The 13,781-nt window shown below is 38.9% G+C and overlaps 1 protein-coding gene across 1 annotated transcript in view; it reads right to left on the reverse strand.

The window, feature by feature from the left end:
- The window catches only part of nrxn3a (neurexin 3a), a gene marked incomplete at its 5' end in the record, with an annotated part of 165,925 nt that overhangs the window by 64,444 nt on the left and 87,700 nt on the right, over window positions 1-13,781 (reverse strand). The window contains 7 exons of the mRNA XM_085258204.1: window positions 1,012-1,185; window positions 3,116-3,306; window positions 3,563-3,823; window positions 3,909-4,029; window positions 4,312-4,431; window positions 7,757-7,783; window positions 9,518-9,721. Of these exons, the coding sequence (XP_085114330.1) occupies window positions 1,012-1,185; window positions 3,116-3,306; window positions 3,563-3,823; window positions 3,909-4,029; window positions 4,312-4,431; window positions 7,757-7,783; window positions 9,518-9,721 (1,098 nt within the window). The remainder of the gene's footprint in view (window positions 1-1,011; window positions 1,186-3,115; window positions 3,307-3,562; window positions 3,824-3,908; window positions 4,030-4,311; window positions 4,432-7,756; window positions 7,784-9,517; window positions 9,722-13,781) is intronic.

Consider the following 13,781-nt stretch of genomic DNA (forward strand, 5'->3'; position numbering starts at 1 on the left):
AAAAAAATCTACTTGGGTCCATGTCCAATGTTTCGCCTAATGCTATTCCAAATATAACATTTCCTTGTAACATACTCATTTCAGTGCAGTAATGGGATACATTACTTTCTGTTGTCCTATCTTGTTTGGTGGCCCCAGTGAGGATAAAGATTTTTGCAGATGTAACAATAACCAGGGCAAACACAAAAGTAATGATAGTTATGGTTACTGTAATGAATCATCTATAGAGAGTACAAAAAATGAATAAAGTAATAGAAATGATGATAGTTAATGACCTCAACAATGATGTACACAAAGAAATAGTTGTCATTTTGTCACCATTTATGACAGTGCTCTGAGACCAGAGAGAACTTTATTTACTGTGTAGCATTGTCTCATCTGAATCCATTACTCTGTGGGCTTTAAAGGTTGAAATGGATGTAAACAATGATCCACTCAGGACTGACACATCATTGGCATCGTGACACAGGACAGTGTTCAGCATATGTAGTCAGAAGCATTGTAGCCAACTCTCAGAGTTAGTGTAAGTGAAGAATAACGTGAGTATGTTGAAGGAAATGTAAATGTAGTGACTCTCTCTGTCTTTTGTCCTTTTACTGACATACCTGAGCCAGCACCCATTAGAATCTGTTTTTGTTTTGAATCAGTTATAAAACTTAATATTCATATCATTCAGAAAAAAAACTTTACAAAAGCATCATCGATTAAAAAAATAAGAGAGGTAATCTTTGCATTAGCAAAGGCTGCATAAATAGTGATGATGAAGGCTCTGTAAGGAGGCGACCGATGTGGCCGATAACTTGGTTTTGTACGAGGAGCTGATTTGATCAGAATTCTAACAGTGAATAAGTGAGGCAACAAATACAGTTAATAAGACGAAGCGCCTTCCATACGGTCTCATGGATGCAGAGCTACTGTTTGCATTGAGCAGGAAGAAAGGGCTGCTGGAGTTGGAGTTGAAGTTTGTGTTGTAGTAGTCTAAATCAGGCTGAGATTTGAGGGACGGTGTACCTTCACATCCACGTTCAATCTGCCCGCTGCGAAACAATGCATCGTTGAGGAGATCCGGAAGACGACCATTGAGGTCCACTGACGCCAAACAGCCCTGGAAGCCGTCTCTGGAAGCCACCAGTTTAGGCAGGTTGCCATACATGCCTGGACCCAGTCCAGCAATGAACAGATCACCTGGGGCACAGAAAAAATGTAAAAGTGCAGGAGAACATTATCTTTAAAAATATTATGGATATTTATAGAAAGATTTGTGTTGAAATCTTTTCAGATCTAAACGACATCAGGACAAACAAAACAGAACTTTTAATTAATCACGAAACCGAACTAAAGAGAGCGCACATATCACACAGGCTTTTCCTCTTGACAGCTGTACACGTACGTGGATTTTTATTGTTGTTGTTGTCTGAATACAACGCTGGCTGATTTGCAAATGTATGCTAATTATTCACCTTCTTATTGCTTGAGCACACAAACTATTTTACTGTTGCATTACTGGGAACACCAGAAAGATCCGTCTGCACTGTCTTGTTAAGTCTGATGCAGTTATTGGGGGAGGTTTTAAAAAATACATTTCCTCTATCCAAATCGATTTTAGTTTAAATAAAGTGAGATCGATTCACTAAATCCTGAATCAATATTTCAATATAAAAGTATTTTGTCAGAATCTCAGGTTAAAGCTCACAAAACTATTTCAACAACCACCAAACAGCTAAACAGTAAATGAGAGCAGGTAAACAGATTCCACACAAAGACGTAAAACACAAAGCGTGGATCGTTCACCCGACGCCACGTACACCGACATCTCACAGATTCTGAAGCTGCAGGTTTCGTCACTCTCTGACCAAAACTCGCTGAACCATCAGCAAAACAAAATGATCAAAACTACGCTTCATGCATTTCCTCGTACTTTTGCTGTTTTGCTTCCACCACGATAAAATTGCACTTCAGCTTTCTTTCAGTGTACTCACAGACCAGTTTACCATCAAACGTCTCTGTTGTCTCCATCATTCGCTTGCTTATTACGCACCAGTCTGCTAGTGTGTACAGTGCTGCCGGCCGCTGTTTTTTTTTTCCTCAAAAATAGCCTCAGGTAATGTTCACATGTTGTATCATAGTTTTCTTTAGGTTTTGTTCTACTGCAGAATATTTTTAAGGTTATAGGCCAGAAAAATCTGCTTGTTTTTCTGTTTTATGCTCAGTTACTTTGACACAAAGGCCTCTGCTGTGATGCTCACACCTCTGATGAAGTCTCAGCTTTGTTTTTATACATAGATATAAAAATATGGACATGTGCTGATAAATCATCAGAATTCTAATATTTCTGACTGTCTGAGTCAAAACTGAATCGAATCGAATCGGGACCGTCGAGTCAGTTATAGAAATCAAAATCGATACCCAGCCGTGGTAGTTGTTCTCTTCAAAAACCAACTCCTTCATTTCACAAATGCAAACCGGCATCAAGGCACGACTGGGGAATAGTCCTGAAGTATTTCAGTGTCAGTATATTGACCCACACTTCCTGCTGACAACGTCACGCCTAGCATCCATGAAAAGATTAAAGGTAAGTTGGAAGTAAGTAGTAAGCTGGCTGACCAGTTGGCATCAAAGGATGTACGCCATGAGCCCATCCTCCACACAATTAGTCATTAATATTTGGCAGTCCTAAACTTTAACTTCAAATTTAACTAAGTCAACAGTGATCATCGTCATCGTTCTGAATTGTGAAATTATTGGATTTATATCCCCAAGGTTACAGCATGTTCCACAAAGTGTCAAAAACTGGGCTTGAAGGCGCGCTGCACACACAGCTAAGAGGATTGTGCATCTATAGTCCTGAAATCGAAGCAGCTTGAGTAGATCGTAATAAAGTTTATTCATAATAATGATAATAATAATAATACATTTATTTATAGGCATCTTTTAAAACCCTCAAAGGGCTTGAGGTATGGTTTGTGTGTCTCCTGCCAAAATGAAACCAGGAAGCTTTTGCATGTCAGGTAAAATGTCTTAACCACTATACCACAGAGCGAAACACTCGTTTCTTATCAGTGCAGCAAACAACCACTATATCTAAATGAAAAACTGAGTCATATCTTGAGTGTACCTTTAAGGTCCAGATTCTTGGCACCATTGATACTCTGACTAGTGGCTGTAGCATCTACTTTCAGCGTATGGGTGTTGCTGTTGTCTCGGGTAATAGCCACATTGTGCCACTGATTGTCATTTAGTGCCCTTTCACTTTTTCCCTTGATGAGGTTGGGCCCATTTCCAAGGTCAAAAACATAGTGTATGTACCTACAAGAGAAAAATCACTAGTTATATGGGTTTAACAACAAAAACAAGTGTGAAATAGCAATACAAACATCTGCTATTTGCAAATTAGTAAAAATATAACAGAAAGATGAATTTTATCCTATAATGAAGGTTCGGCCATGATCAGGATATCAGACTTTTGACAAAAATGTGTTTGTTCGTTATTCTTATTGGAACACAATAAAATCAACCAACCATTAACAAAAGTTTAACAGGTATCCTCTAAAGGAAAGTTTACCCTTTAACTAGTTCCACAGCAATGAAATCATTGCCGTCTCCAGAGTTGAAGAGTATGAAGCCATCTGGTGAAGTGGTCTTGAACTGAAAGAAGAGGTGCATGGACGTGTAGGCCTGTAACGTGGCCAGGCTGAGATAGCTGCTCTTGGATTTGAAGGTGACAGGGTCAGCGATAATGGAGCGAATCCCAAAGCGGGCATTGAGCTCACAGTAATCAATGTCACCATTCTTGCATAAGTCAATGTATAGCATGCCGTTAAATCTGAGAAAAAGAAAAGAACATGTGGGCAAAAATAAGGAAACATTTTTAAAAATCTACAGAATATTCATCTTAGAAGTAGAAATACCTTAGGCTCTGGAGGTGACCAATAAAGCTGGATGGGATGCTAGAAACAAATCGGCGCTCTGTCATTATGCCTGTTTCGATGTTATGGAACTCCAGACGAGTGTGGTCACCCACCATTTGGCCTGGAGACGGGGAGGGTGGAGGGGAAGGGTTGAAAGAAAGACAAAAAACGAAAAGAAAAGAGAACACCGTCTGACACTAACACAAAAGGGCTGATTTAAGGAGAAAATTACATTACACAGTATTAGATGAATGCAAACTGACACTAATGGGTACATGTGTACTTGCTTTTTTGGAGCAGAATTACACACTGACTTTAGTGTTTATGGCGAGATGCTGTAGCATGGTGGAATAACACTGACAAAGACATACTAAGAATATTTCCAGTTGATGGAGGCAAGTACCTTCTGCTACATCATCGTCAACCGTTAGCTTGTAGGTTTTGCCACGACGCACCACACGCACTGTATGCCATTCATTATCATTGAGCTTTTGCCCAGCATACAGGGTCTCCGGTCCCTTGCCTGAGAACAATGGTCAGTCACAAAGTTAAGGACATCCTGAGAGCCTAAAACCAAACCTTTGCTTCCCACCAGTGACAATAGGAACATTTACAGGTCTTCCACAACGTGGTTAGTGGTTTAAAAATGAGGGAAAAATTGGATTGAAATTAGATCTGATGGGAAACAAAGGTTTGATATAGTCATTCATTTATTTACACAGGGTAAATGATATGAGCACAGATGTCAAACATCTGTGCTCATATCATTTACCTGACTGCTAAGCAGTAGAAATAATTGCTTTTACTCATCATAGAGTTAAAGAAATCTTCCTGTCATTCCTTCCATGTTCTGCACTGCTTTTTTATCTTCATTTCTTAATCTCCTGCTCCAATAACAAAATGCTATTAACATGACCAGTGTTATATGTTTGTGTTCAGCAAACATTAGGGCTTTATATCAGTGGTGCCCAAGCCCCGGGCCACGGACCGGAGTCGTTTGGTACCGGGCTGCCAGAGTCGAGGCTCAGGTGCGAAATTCATGCTTTTCAGGGTTTTTATCGTTTTTTATCGTTTTCAGTGTTAACAGGGTTTTTTCCCGTGTGAATCAATTTTTTTTTTTTTTTTTGGTAACAGTACTGGTTTTATTTTGTTGTATTTATACGCAAAACCTTAAAGGCCGGTCCGTGAAAATATTGTCGGGCATAAACCGATCCCTGGCACAAAAAAGGATGAGGACGGCTGCTTTATATTATTGGAAACCATTTCTTCAGCCACACCTGATCTCAGGGCAGGAGGAGAACTATTCTTTCCTTTTAGAAAAGTATGAAACTACTTCAGGTTAGAAAACAGTCATGAGATTTAAAAGAAATTAGCACTGATGTGGAAAACAGGTTGGTCATACAGTTTTATTCATTTATCTTTAAATTAATTTAAGCATTTTCTTCTTTACATTTACATCATTTACATCAGCGATGCCACACATGGAAATGCAGAGGAAAGTGGGGTAAGGGTCAATTGATGCACCACCTGTATTTTAGCAATCACAGGCAGATTTTATAAAAAGATGTGTTGCATCATAACAATCCAAAACTAAAATTAATATTTTGTATGCATGTGAGACATGGTGGCATTTATGTCACCAGCATATGTCAAAGTCTGTAATTATAGAACTATTTGCAGTATTTTGTGGCAGTCGAGGCGGTGCACTGAAATGTAAAAAAGAAAATTAAAGAAAAGTTTAACTTAGTTTGAGTCTTCAGTCTTAATCTTTCACAACCGTAGACGAGAAACGTAATTATATTTTTCCATGGTTGCTGGACCAACCTATCCTTTGCTCAAGCAGCTCCAAGAATTTGGTGGACCTCATATATTTAATTGTTTATTTGAGTGACTGGAAGTGGATAGCTAACATCCCATCAATGTGTTTAATGCATGGTGCTACAACTTTTGGTATCGATCCAATACCAAGTAAATACACAAGTAATACAGATGCCAACACTGTGAACCTATAAAGACAGATTATGTAGGCAAGTTGGCGAGAAGTTGATGAGATTGATCATCATCAATTTTCAAGAAGCTGTCTGAAACGTGGGAAACAATTTTAAAAGTTTTTCTCATTTATAATTATTCATATCAAAAAGCTCAAAGGATAATGCATATTCTCAATAACGTGTAATATTATCAATATTAATATTCGTTTTTAATATGTACATTCTTTGAGTATTTAAATTAAAATCTAAATTGGGTTAAATCATTTTGATTACATCTTTAAGCTGATCGAATCTCCATTACCCCATTATGAGTAAAAGCAATCGTAGTGATCTTGGAAATGACTGTAAAACAGCAACAGACACACTATAAGTAGAAAGAGCTTAATGATTCATCACAGCTAGCCTGAAAAATGCTTAGAAAGTTCCCTAACATGACAAACTATCCTGCGAACTAGTTTCCTCTGAAAAACACGCTTTCTTCAATAAATAGTCAAATATTACATTTAATTAAAAGACTGTTTTCAGTCTTTTGAATCTGGGTTTGTGTTAGGAGTGTAAAGTACACCCGTTGTCAGTCAGTACTCAGCTAGTTGTCATTAGCATGCATATTACTTATGGAAACACAAATTTCAGTTTAAAAAACTGTCTCGTTGTACAGAAAAAGTAATGGACTGAAAATGTCCACCTGATGAAACAACATGTGAATTTTTCCTTGGATTTATATTTCTCTATTAGTGTGCTTTGAAAAATAAGGAGTGATAGCTCCTAGTTCTACATGGGTTTTATCATAGCATTATTATGGATATTATCAATGTTTTAACAAACACTCAAATTCAAAATGATTCACAAAATTCAGTTTTTATGGTTACATCGTTTAGCTTGTCAAGTTTTCCCCTGAAATAAGGCTTTAATATTTGGTGTTTATAAATTCCTCACATAAAATCAAAGGTAGTTCATGAGCACTCATGTGCTGGGCATGAACGCTTACACACATAATTACTTTAGTCCCTTTAGTTTAAATCTGAGTGCTTTCAGTCGTGTTCCACTGAAGACAGAGGCTTGTATGATTTAGTCAAGTTCATCATTTTGGTGCTAACCAATAATGACAGATTAATAATAATCGTTTAATAATAACTTACCTTGTTCAGTGTCATTTACCTACATCAGTGTTAACTTCAGGCTATTACTGCACTCTTTAGAGAACAATATGTACTAACTTACAGCTAAAGCACAAGCTCTACACCAGCAATTTCTATTGGTTTGCTACCACAGAACATAACAGTTACTCATCCTTTTCATACATTCTTACCAAATTTCATATTTATCTTCATCTAATTTTAATTTCCATCTTGTGAGGTAACACCAAAAGGTTGTTCATCTACCGTACCAGTGTCTCCATTACTGAGGCAATATGGTGCCATAGCGCCAAACTGGACGACAAGTGTCAGTAGTACTCTGCTAGTATTGGCTCTCAATTATTATTTCCCACTCTGTACCAAAGAAGGTGGCAACTATAGTGAAATATACTGTATTTACTGTATATTCACGTTTTTTCTCCTAAGGAAGGTAAGAGTAATTTAATCTCATAAAAGCTTCTTTAAATATTGGTTATGTAGAGTATAGAGGAAACAGAAGACTGATTTTATCTGTGATCCTCTGGCATATATAAAATGAGGAATTATGTCATCACCATTTAATTTCACTGAGTCTGTTTCTACTGCTTTATGTTGCTCAAACTCACCCTTCAAATAAGAAGATGTTGGATTTTGAAAAATTACATTTCTTTCTTCTTTAAAAAACAAAAAACATCGATATCATTAACAAACAAAACAAAATGAAACTTGAGTGTTAACTTACTGGAGTTACAGTTTATCCTGATACAGTCTAGATGGGGAAGAATAAATGACAGATGAAATTGCATCCTTCAAGGTTACTGCTGCAGACATCCAAAAACAAAAAATCCACCCTTCCGGGGACGTACACATGCAGTAAGGCAGCCATTTCATCCCATTGGTCTATCTTTAGAATGATCTCTAAGTCAAACAATCATGTAATAAATATAACATGTCATTACTCAATACATTAATTTCTGCTCTTTTGTTAATCAACAGTGCTGTAATTAATAATTGTGCTATATTTACATAAAAATGGCCACTTGTAATACCAGCTACATGGGTTTTCCGACCCAACACTATTTGACTTTGCATTTAAATCAAAGCCTCCGCACCAGTGAAATTGCCTCAGTTACTTAATAAAAACAAACAATAATTATAAATGGATCTGATATTCAAACAGATTTTTTTTTTAAATAAATGTTTGTAACTGAGAAAAAGCAAGTTCATTATCTGAACTAAGGCCAGAATAACTGCCGCACACTGCGACAGCGAGGGTTGGTCACCATGTGGCTGGTGGTTTCATGTGTCGTCAACCGCAACAGAAAAGTGGGAGCAAACAGCCACGATCCAGTCAGCACCAGCACCGTGCAGAAGCACAGGAACCCCAAGCATCAAAACTCCTGCTATACTGTTCCTGCATGTCGCTACGCTCCATCAAAGGGTCAGGCTACTAACATTAACACTTAGTACAAAACTACATGGATTAATATGGGATAGAAAGTCATATAAAGTACTGACCAATTGGCGCTTCATTTTTGAAATTAAAAACAAGAGTATGCCTCATAAAATTCATCTAAATGGTATACAACTTCCACCGTTAATCAAACAAGACAAACTGTATGTACGATATAGAACAGACAAAATGCAGTTTGTGACTCGTGTTTCTTTGCCATTTCTTCTTCTTGTCTTTTCTTTTTAACATTGGGGTTGCAGCTACCTGTAGGTTTTGCTGGGCTCTGTTCTCGGGCTGTTCGCCTGACGGGCCGCAGGCTTAAGGCCTTTGAAGGTGTGAATACCATCTTTTGACAAAGCATGATGGGAAATGGAGTTGATGGGAAAACAAGCAAAAGGAAGACGCTGAAAAACCACAAAATTTAATAACAAAAAGAAACTATCATGAGCAACAAAAAACAAAAAGACACCCAGAACAACAGCAGGGTGACACAGAAATTACCTGATGTCAGACACAAAAATGAAGGTCGTAGAAAGAAAACTTGTTCCTTTTATATCCTATCCTGCTGAATGATGGATCAGTGGTTATTCTTACTACGGATTACATCTGAGAAAATCTCAGCACAGTCTGTTCTTTAAAAAAATAGATAAAATAAAAACAACAAAATGAAACCAGATATAGAACCTGTTTATGATGTGTATTCTACTTATTTTGCTTTTACTGTCTCAAAGGTTCTATAAACAAAAGTGAGTACACGTTTCTGGTTCAAAGGTTTCCAAACATATTTAATAGTGAAGTAAAATGTATGTATTGTTAAATGTTTCCAGTAATTGCTGTCTGGTGATTTATGCACACATTAACAGCCATGCAAAAGAGAACTGATTGCTGTTCTAAAGATGGTTGAAATCTTTGAGGGATCACTGTGATGAGTAACCAATGAAAAGACGAAAAAAAAGAGAATAGAAAAGGAGAAGTTACCGCTCGACGGTAAACCATCTCACAGTGAAGGTGGAGGTGTAGTGGCAGATGGCTGGGTGGGGCATACGATACCTAGATTGACCGTGAGTTTGACGCGACTCCCGTCCAACTCCAGCCGTAGCGTGTCGGCTGAGTCTCGGGAGGTAGTGGCCATGAGGAGACCATAAGCCCGCTGGGAGCGAAACCGCAAAGACACATCCTCAGCTTCAGTATGCATGATGGTCGGCATCACAACCTTCATATACATGCTGCCATCATAGGAGAGGATTGAAGCCTCTGGAAGAGAAAGTCAGGAACAGAAGTAAAATACATTTATGTGTTTTTTTTTCTCTTACTATTGTTCTCCCACAGAAAGGAAGTATGATAAGTCCTCGCCATCAAACTGGTCCTACAAGAGAAAGGCACTGGCTGGAAGGAGCATGCCTTTGTAGTACAGACAGATCCCAAAACCTTGCATATCCCCGGACTGCAAAGTATTACAATGCTCATCGGGCCAGGTGGATATTATCCACCTCTACCAGATTTAACCTCAACATTAGCTATCGACCAAGGTCCTGTAACATCAAACCTGATGTGCTGTCCCAGAAAGTCTGGTCCCCTTTCACTGGACTGCATCATTGGTTCCCTGAGTTGGGAGATTGAGTCCCTGCTCTGGGATGCTCAGCTGGATAAGCCTGACACCAGAAATGGGCCACCCAGCTGTCTCCACATCCCTTTAAGGTTTATCCCCAGGTAACACACTGAGCCCATCTGGTAACACTGTCATCTTAACCATCATCAATCGCTTCTCCAAAGCTGTCCATTTTGTTGCTCTCCCCAAGCTTCCTTTAGCTCTAGAAATTGCCTCGCTGCTTACTGACCACATCCTCTGGCTTCATGGAATCCCCTTCGACATTGTTTTGGATTGTGCGCCTCAATTCACCACTCGTGTTTGGAGTGAGTGGTGCACAACTTTGGGAGCACAGGTTAGTCCCTCTCCTGGCTTTAACAGGAATTTGAGCTGCACAGGGGAACCAGACAGGGATGTCACCTGACTCCTATGCTTTTCACTCTGTATATTGAACCACTGGCCCAAATGATCAGGCAAAGTGACTTGATTACAGGAAAAAGAAATGACCAATCAGATAAATACCATAAGCCTATTTTCAGATGATGTTATGATTTATCTGTCAAACCCAACAAACTCCTTTACTCGGTTGGTCCAAGTATTAGATATATTTAGCGAGTACTCTGGCTGTAAGATAAATATTCAGAAAACCCACATTTTCATGTTCAACCGCTTACCAGATCAGGAACTTTAATATAAAGTAAATTGGGGAGCTAAATAACTTAAATATTTGGGTGTAGCTATAAACGAAAACCAGACAAAACTATATCAAACCAACTATGACTATAATGATGGTAACTTTGACATTGACAGATGGTTTTCCTACCAATTCAGATTAAATGATAGAATAAGGGTGATAAAGATGAATATACTGCCACAATTACTAAACCTATTTTCATCAGTGCCAATAGAAGCACCAAAAATTAAATTACAAAAATGGGATGAACTCATCTCCAAATTGGTATTCATTCAGCTCTTGTTAACATATTTGAATATACAATTTCCACGGTCATTTCAGATCCTATACTTGGGTCATCTTAAAGGAAATGTGCATCCAAAGGACGAATACCTGTTTAAGATTCTCCTGGTAGCGGCAAAGAAAACTAATTAAGAAACTATGAAACTATGAAACACAGAGCTATAGAGAATAGGTAACTGTGGTTGAGGAGATCCTGGTTATTGACACATTCACATACAGACTGGAAATAAAATAAAAATACTTTCTAAAAGACTGAATCAAATGGTTGGCATGCAAAGTGAAGGAAGGCCATAGGTAATTAAAATTATATATACATTACTGATGAGTGAGAGAGAGCTGCCTAATGTAGTGGGGGGGATTCAGTGTTGACCAGCCGCTTGAAGATTTGTACCAGACAGATAGAGACCACCAGTATACACCAGCTGTACTCCACCGAATCGTCCAAGGCGTATTCTCAGTGGCAGGGGACCAATATGAGAACAATCCCACCAAGGCTGGAGACGGAACAATACTGGAAGACCATATGGGACAAATGCAACCCATGACAACCATGCTTGTGGAGCTAAGAGCACACAAGGTCCAGCAACTATCACATTGGTAGACATGTCCAGAGCTGGACTGCACCAGGCCCTGACATGATTCACACCTACTGGCTAAAGAAGCTAATTCCACTCCATGAGCATCTAGCAGCACAAATAAACCAGTTCCTAATGGACGAGACACACCTGAAATGGCTAACCAAAGGCTAACCGAAGGCTAACTGAAGGCTAACCGATGCATCCCCAGAAGGGAATGGTCCCATTGACCTATCGGCCAGTAACCTGCCTCAGTACCATATGGAAGCTCCTATCAGGCATCATCGAGGCTAAGACGAACAGGCACATGGTTCAATTCATTCATTCATTCAAGACACTAGAGGGGCAAAACACAGCTACTGGCAGATATACTGGTGACTCAAAACTGTGAGACCAGACTGACCAACCTGTGCACCACCTGGATTGATACAAAAAAGTTCTAGGAATACCAGTAACTTTACAAGAAATGAGGAATTTGATGGGGATGTGTTGACAAGCCAGCTCCAAACCAATAACACAAGTCACCATCAACTGCAGGACGCAAAAGGAGATACTCTGTCCCCACTGCTGTCTTGCACAGGCCTGAACTCCCTCAGTGAGATCATTAACAAGACTGGATATGGATACCAATTATGGAATGGAGCAATAGTTGGCCACCTCCTCTTCATGGATGATATCAAGCTGTAGGCCACAGTTGTTTATCAAAGTCCAGTGTTGTACTTTATGGTTTGCCTCTACGTATAGATAACAGATATATCCTTTTTACAAAAATCAACTGAAATATCTAACATTTTGTGTACATGCATTCCCTTTGATTGCTTTATTAGTAATATTACTGAATATTTGTAGTAATTTGTCACTGCACAGTCAGATTACATTTAACTTCAGAGTCAAAGTGTTTGAAACAACCAAATAGAAAAACTGTAAAGCTAAAAAAAAAGAATTTAAATTGCCTAGTTTCACACAACTCTAAACCTAATCTAAATGGGCCACCAGTGATATCATTCTTTATTTCTCTACCTAAAGAAAAATCCATTTCATTGAGCTCACTTTACACTCTTGCTTTCTGTAGTCAAACCTCTCTTTCCTAAACCCTCTAAGGCTGATTGCCATTTTCTTGCATTCTCATTGCATCAATCAGATTACGGTGATTATTTGTCCTGTCACAGTAGCTTAATTTGATAAATGATCTGATAATATGCTGAAGCATTTCATGTCCTCTAAATGCCCTTTGTTCAGTTTATCTGCGTGACTGGGATGCTGTAGTTCTATCACATGGCCACAAGGTGGAGACACAGTCCATCTATCTGTTGGAAAGTCCTGTAGGTAAATTAGGGTGGGTGTGGCTCACTGAGAAACAAATGTGTAAATTAAAATATGGATAATGATTGGATAAAGCTAAGCTGAGGAAAAGTAAAGCTTGAGTAGGTAAAAGGCATGTGCGTCCACACTGATGGAGTCTGAATAAATCTGCATATCACTTACTAAGATCTGATAAAATCAATTACTTTCTCATCTCCAATAGTCTCATGCACCACCTTACTTTTTGCAGATACAGTGGGGCAAAAAAGTATTTAGTCAGCCACCGATTGTGCAAGTTCCCCCACTTAAAATGATGACAGAGGTCAGTAATTTGCACCAGAGGTACACTTCAACTGTGAGAGACAGAATGTGAAAAAACAATCCATGAATCCACATGGTAGGATTTGTAAAGAATTTATTCGTAAATTAGGGTGGAAAATAAGTATTTGGTCACCTCAAACAAGGAAAATCTCTGGCTCTCACAGACCTGTAACGTCTTCTGTAAGAAGCTTTTCTGTCCCCCACTCGTTACCTGTATGAATGGCACCTGTTTGAACTCATCATCTGTATAAAAGACACCTGTCCACAGCCTCAAACAGTCAGACTCCAAACTCCGCCATGGCCAAGACCAAAGAGCTTTCGAAGGACACCAGGAAAAGTATTGTAGACCTGCACCAGACTGGGAAGAGTGAATCTACAATAGGCAAGCAGCTTGGTGTGAAAAAATCAACTGTGGGAGCAATCATCAGAAAATGGAAGACATACAAGACCACTGATAATCTCCCTCGATCTGGGGCTCCACGCAAGATCTCATCCCGTGGGGTCAAAATGATCATGAGAACGGTGAGCAAAGATCCCAGAACCACACGGGGG

The sequence above is a fragment of the Mchenga conophoros genome, linkage group LG19, assembly GCF_057382185.1.
Source record: "Mchenga conophoros isolate Kocher_MC1m ecotype Shallow Benthic linkage group LG19, M_conophoros_male_GT1.1, whole genome shotgun sequence".
Classification (NCBI taxonomy): Eukaryota; Metazoa; Chordata; class Actinopteri; order Cichliformes; family Cichlidae; genus Mchenga; species Mchenga conophoros.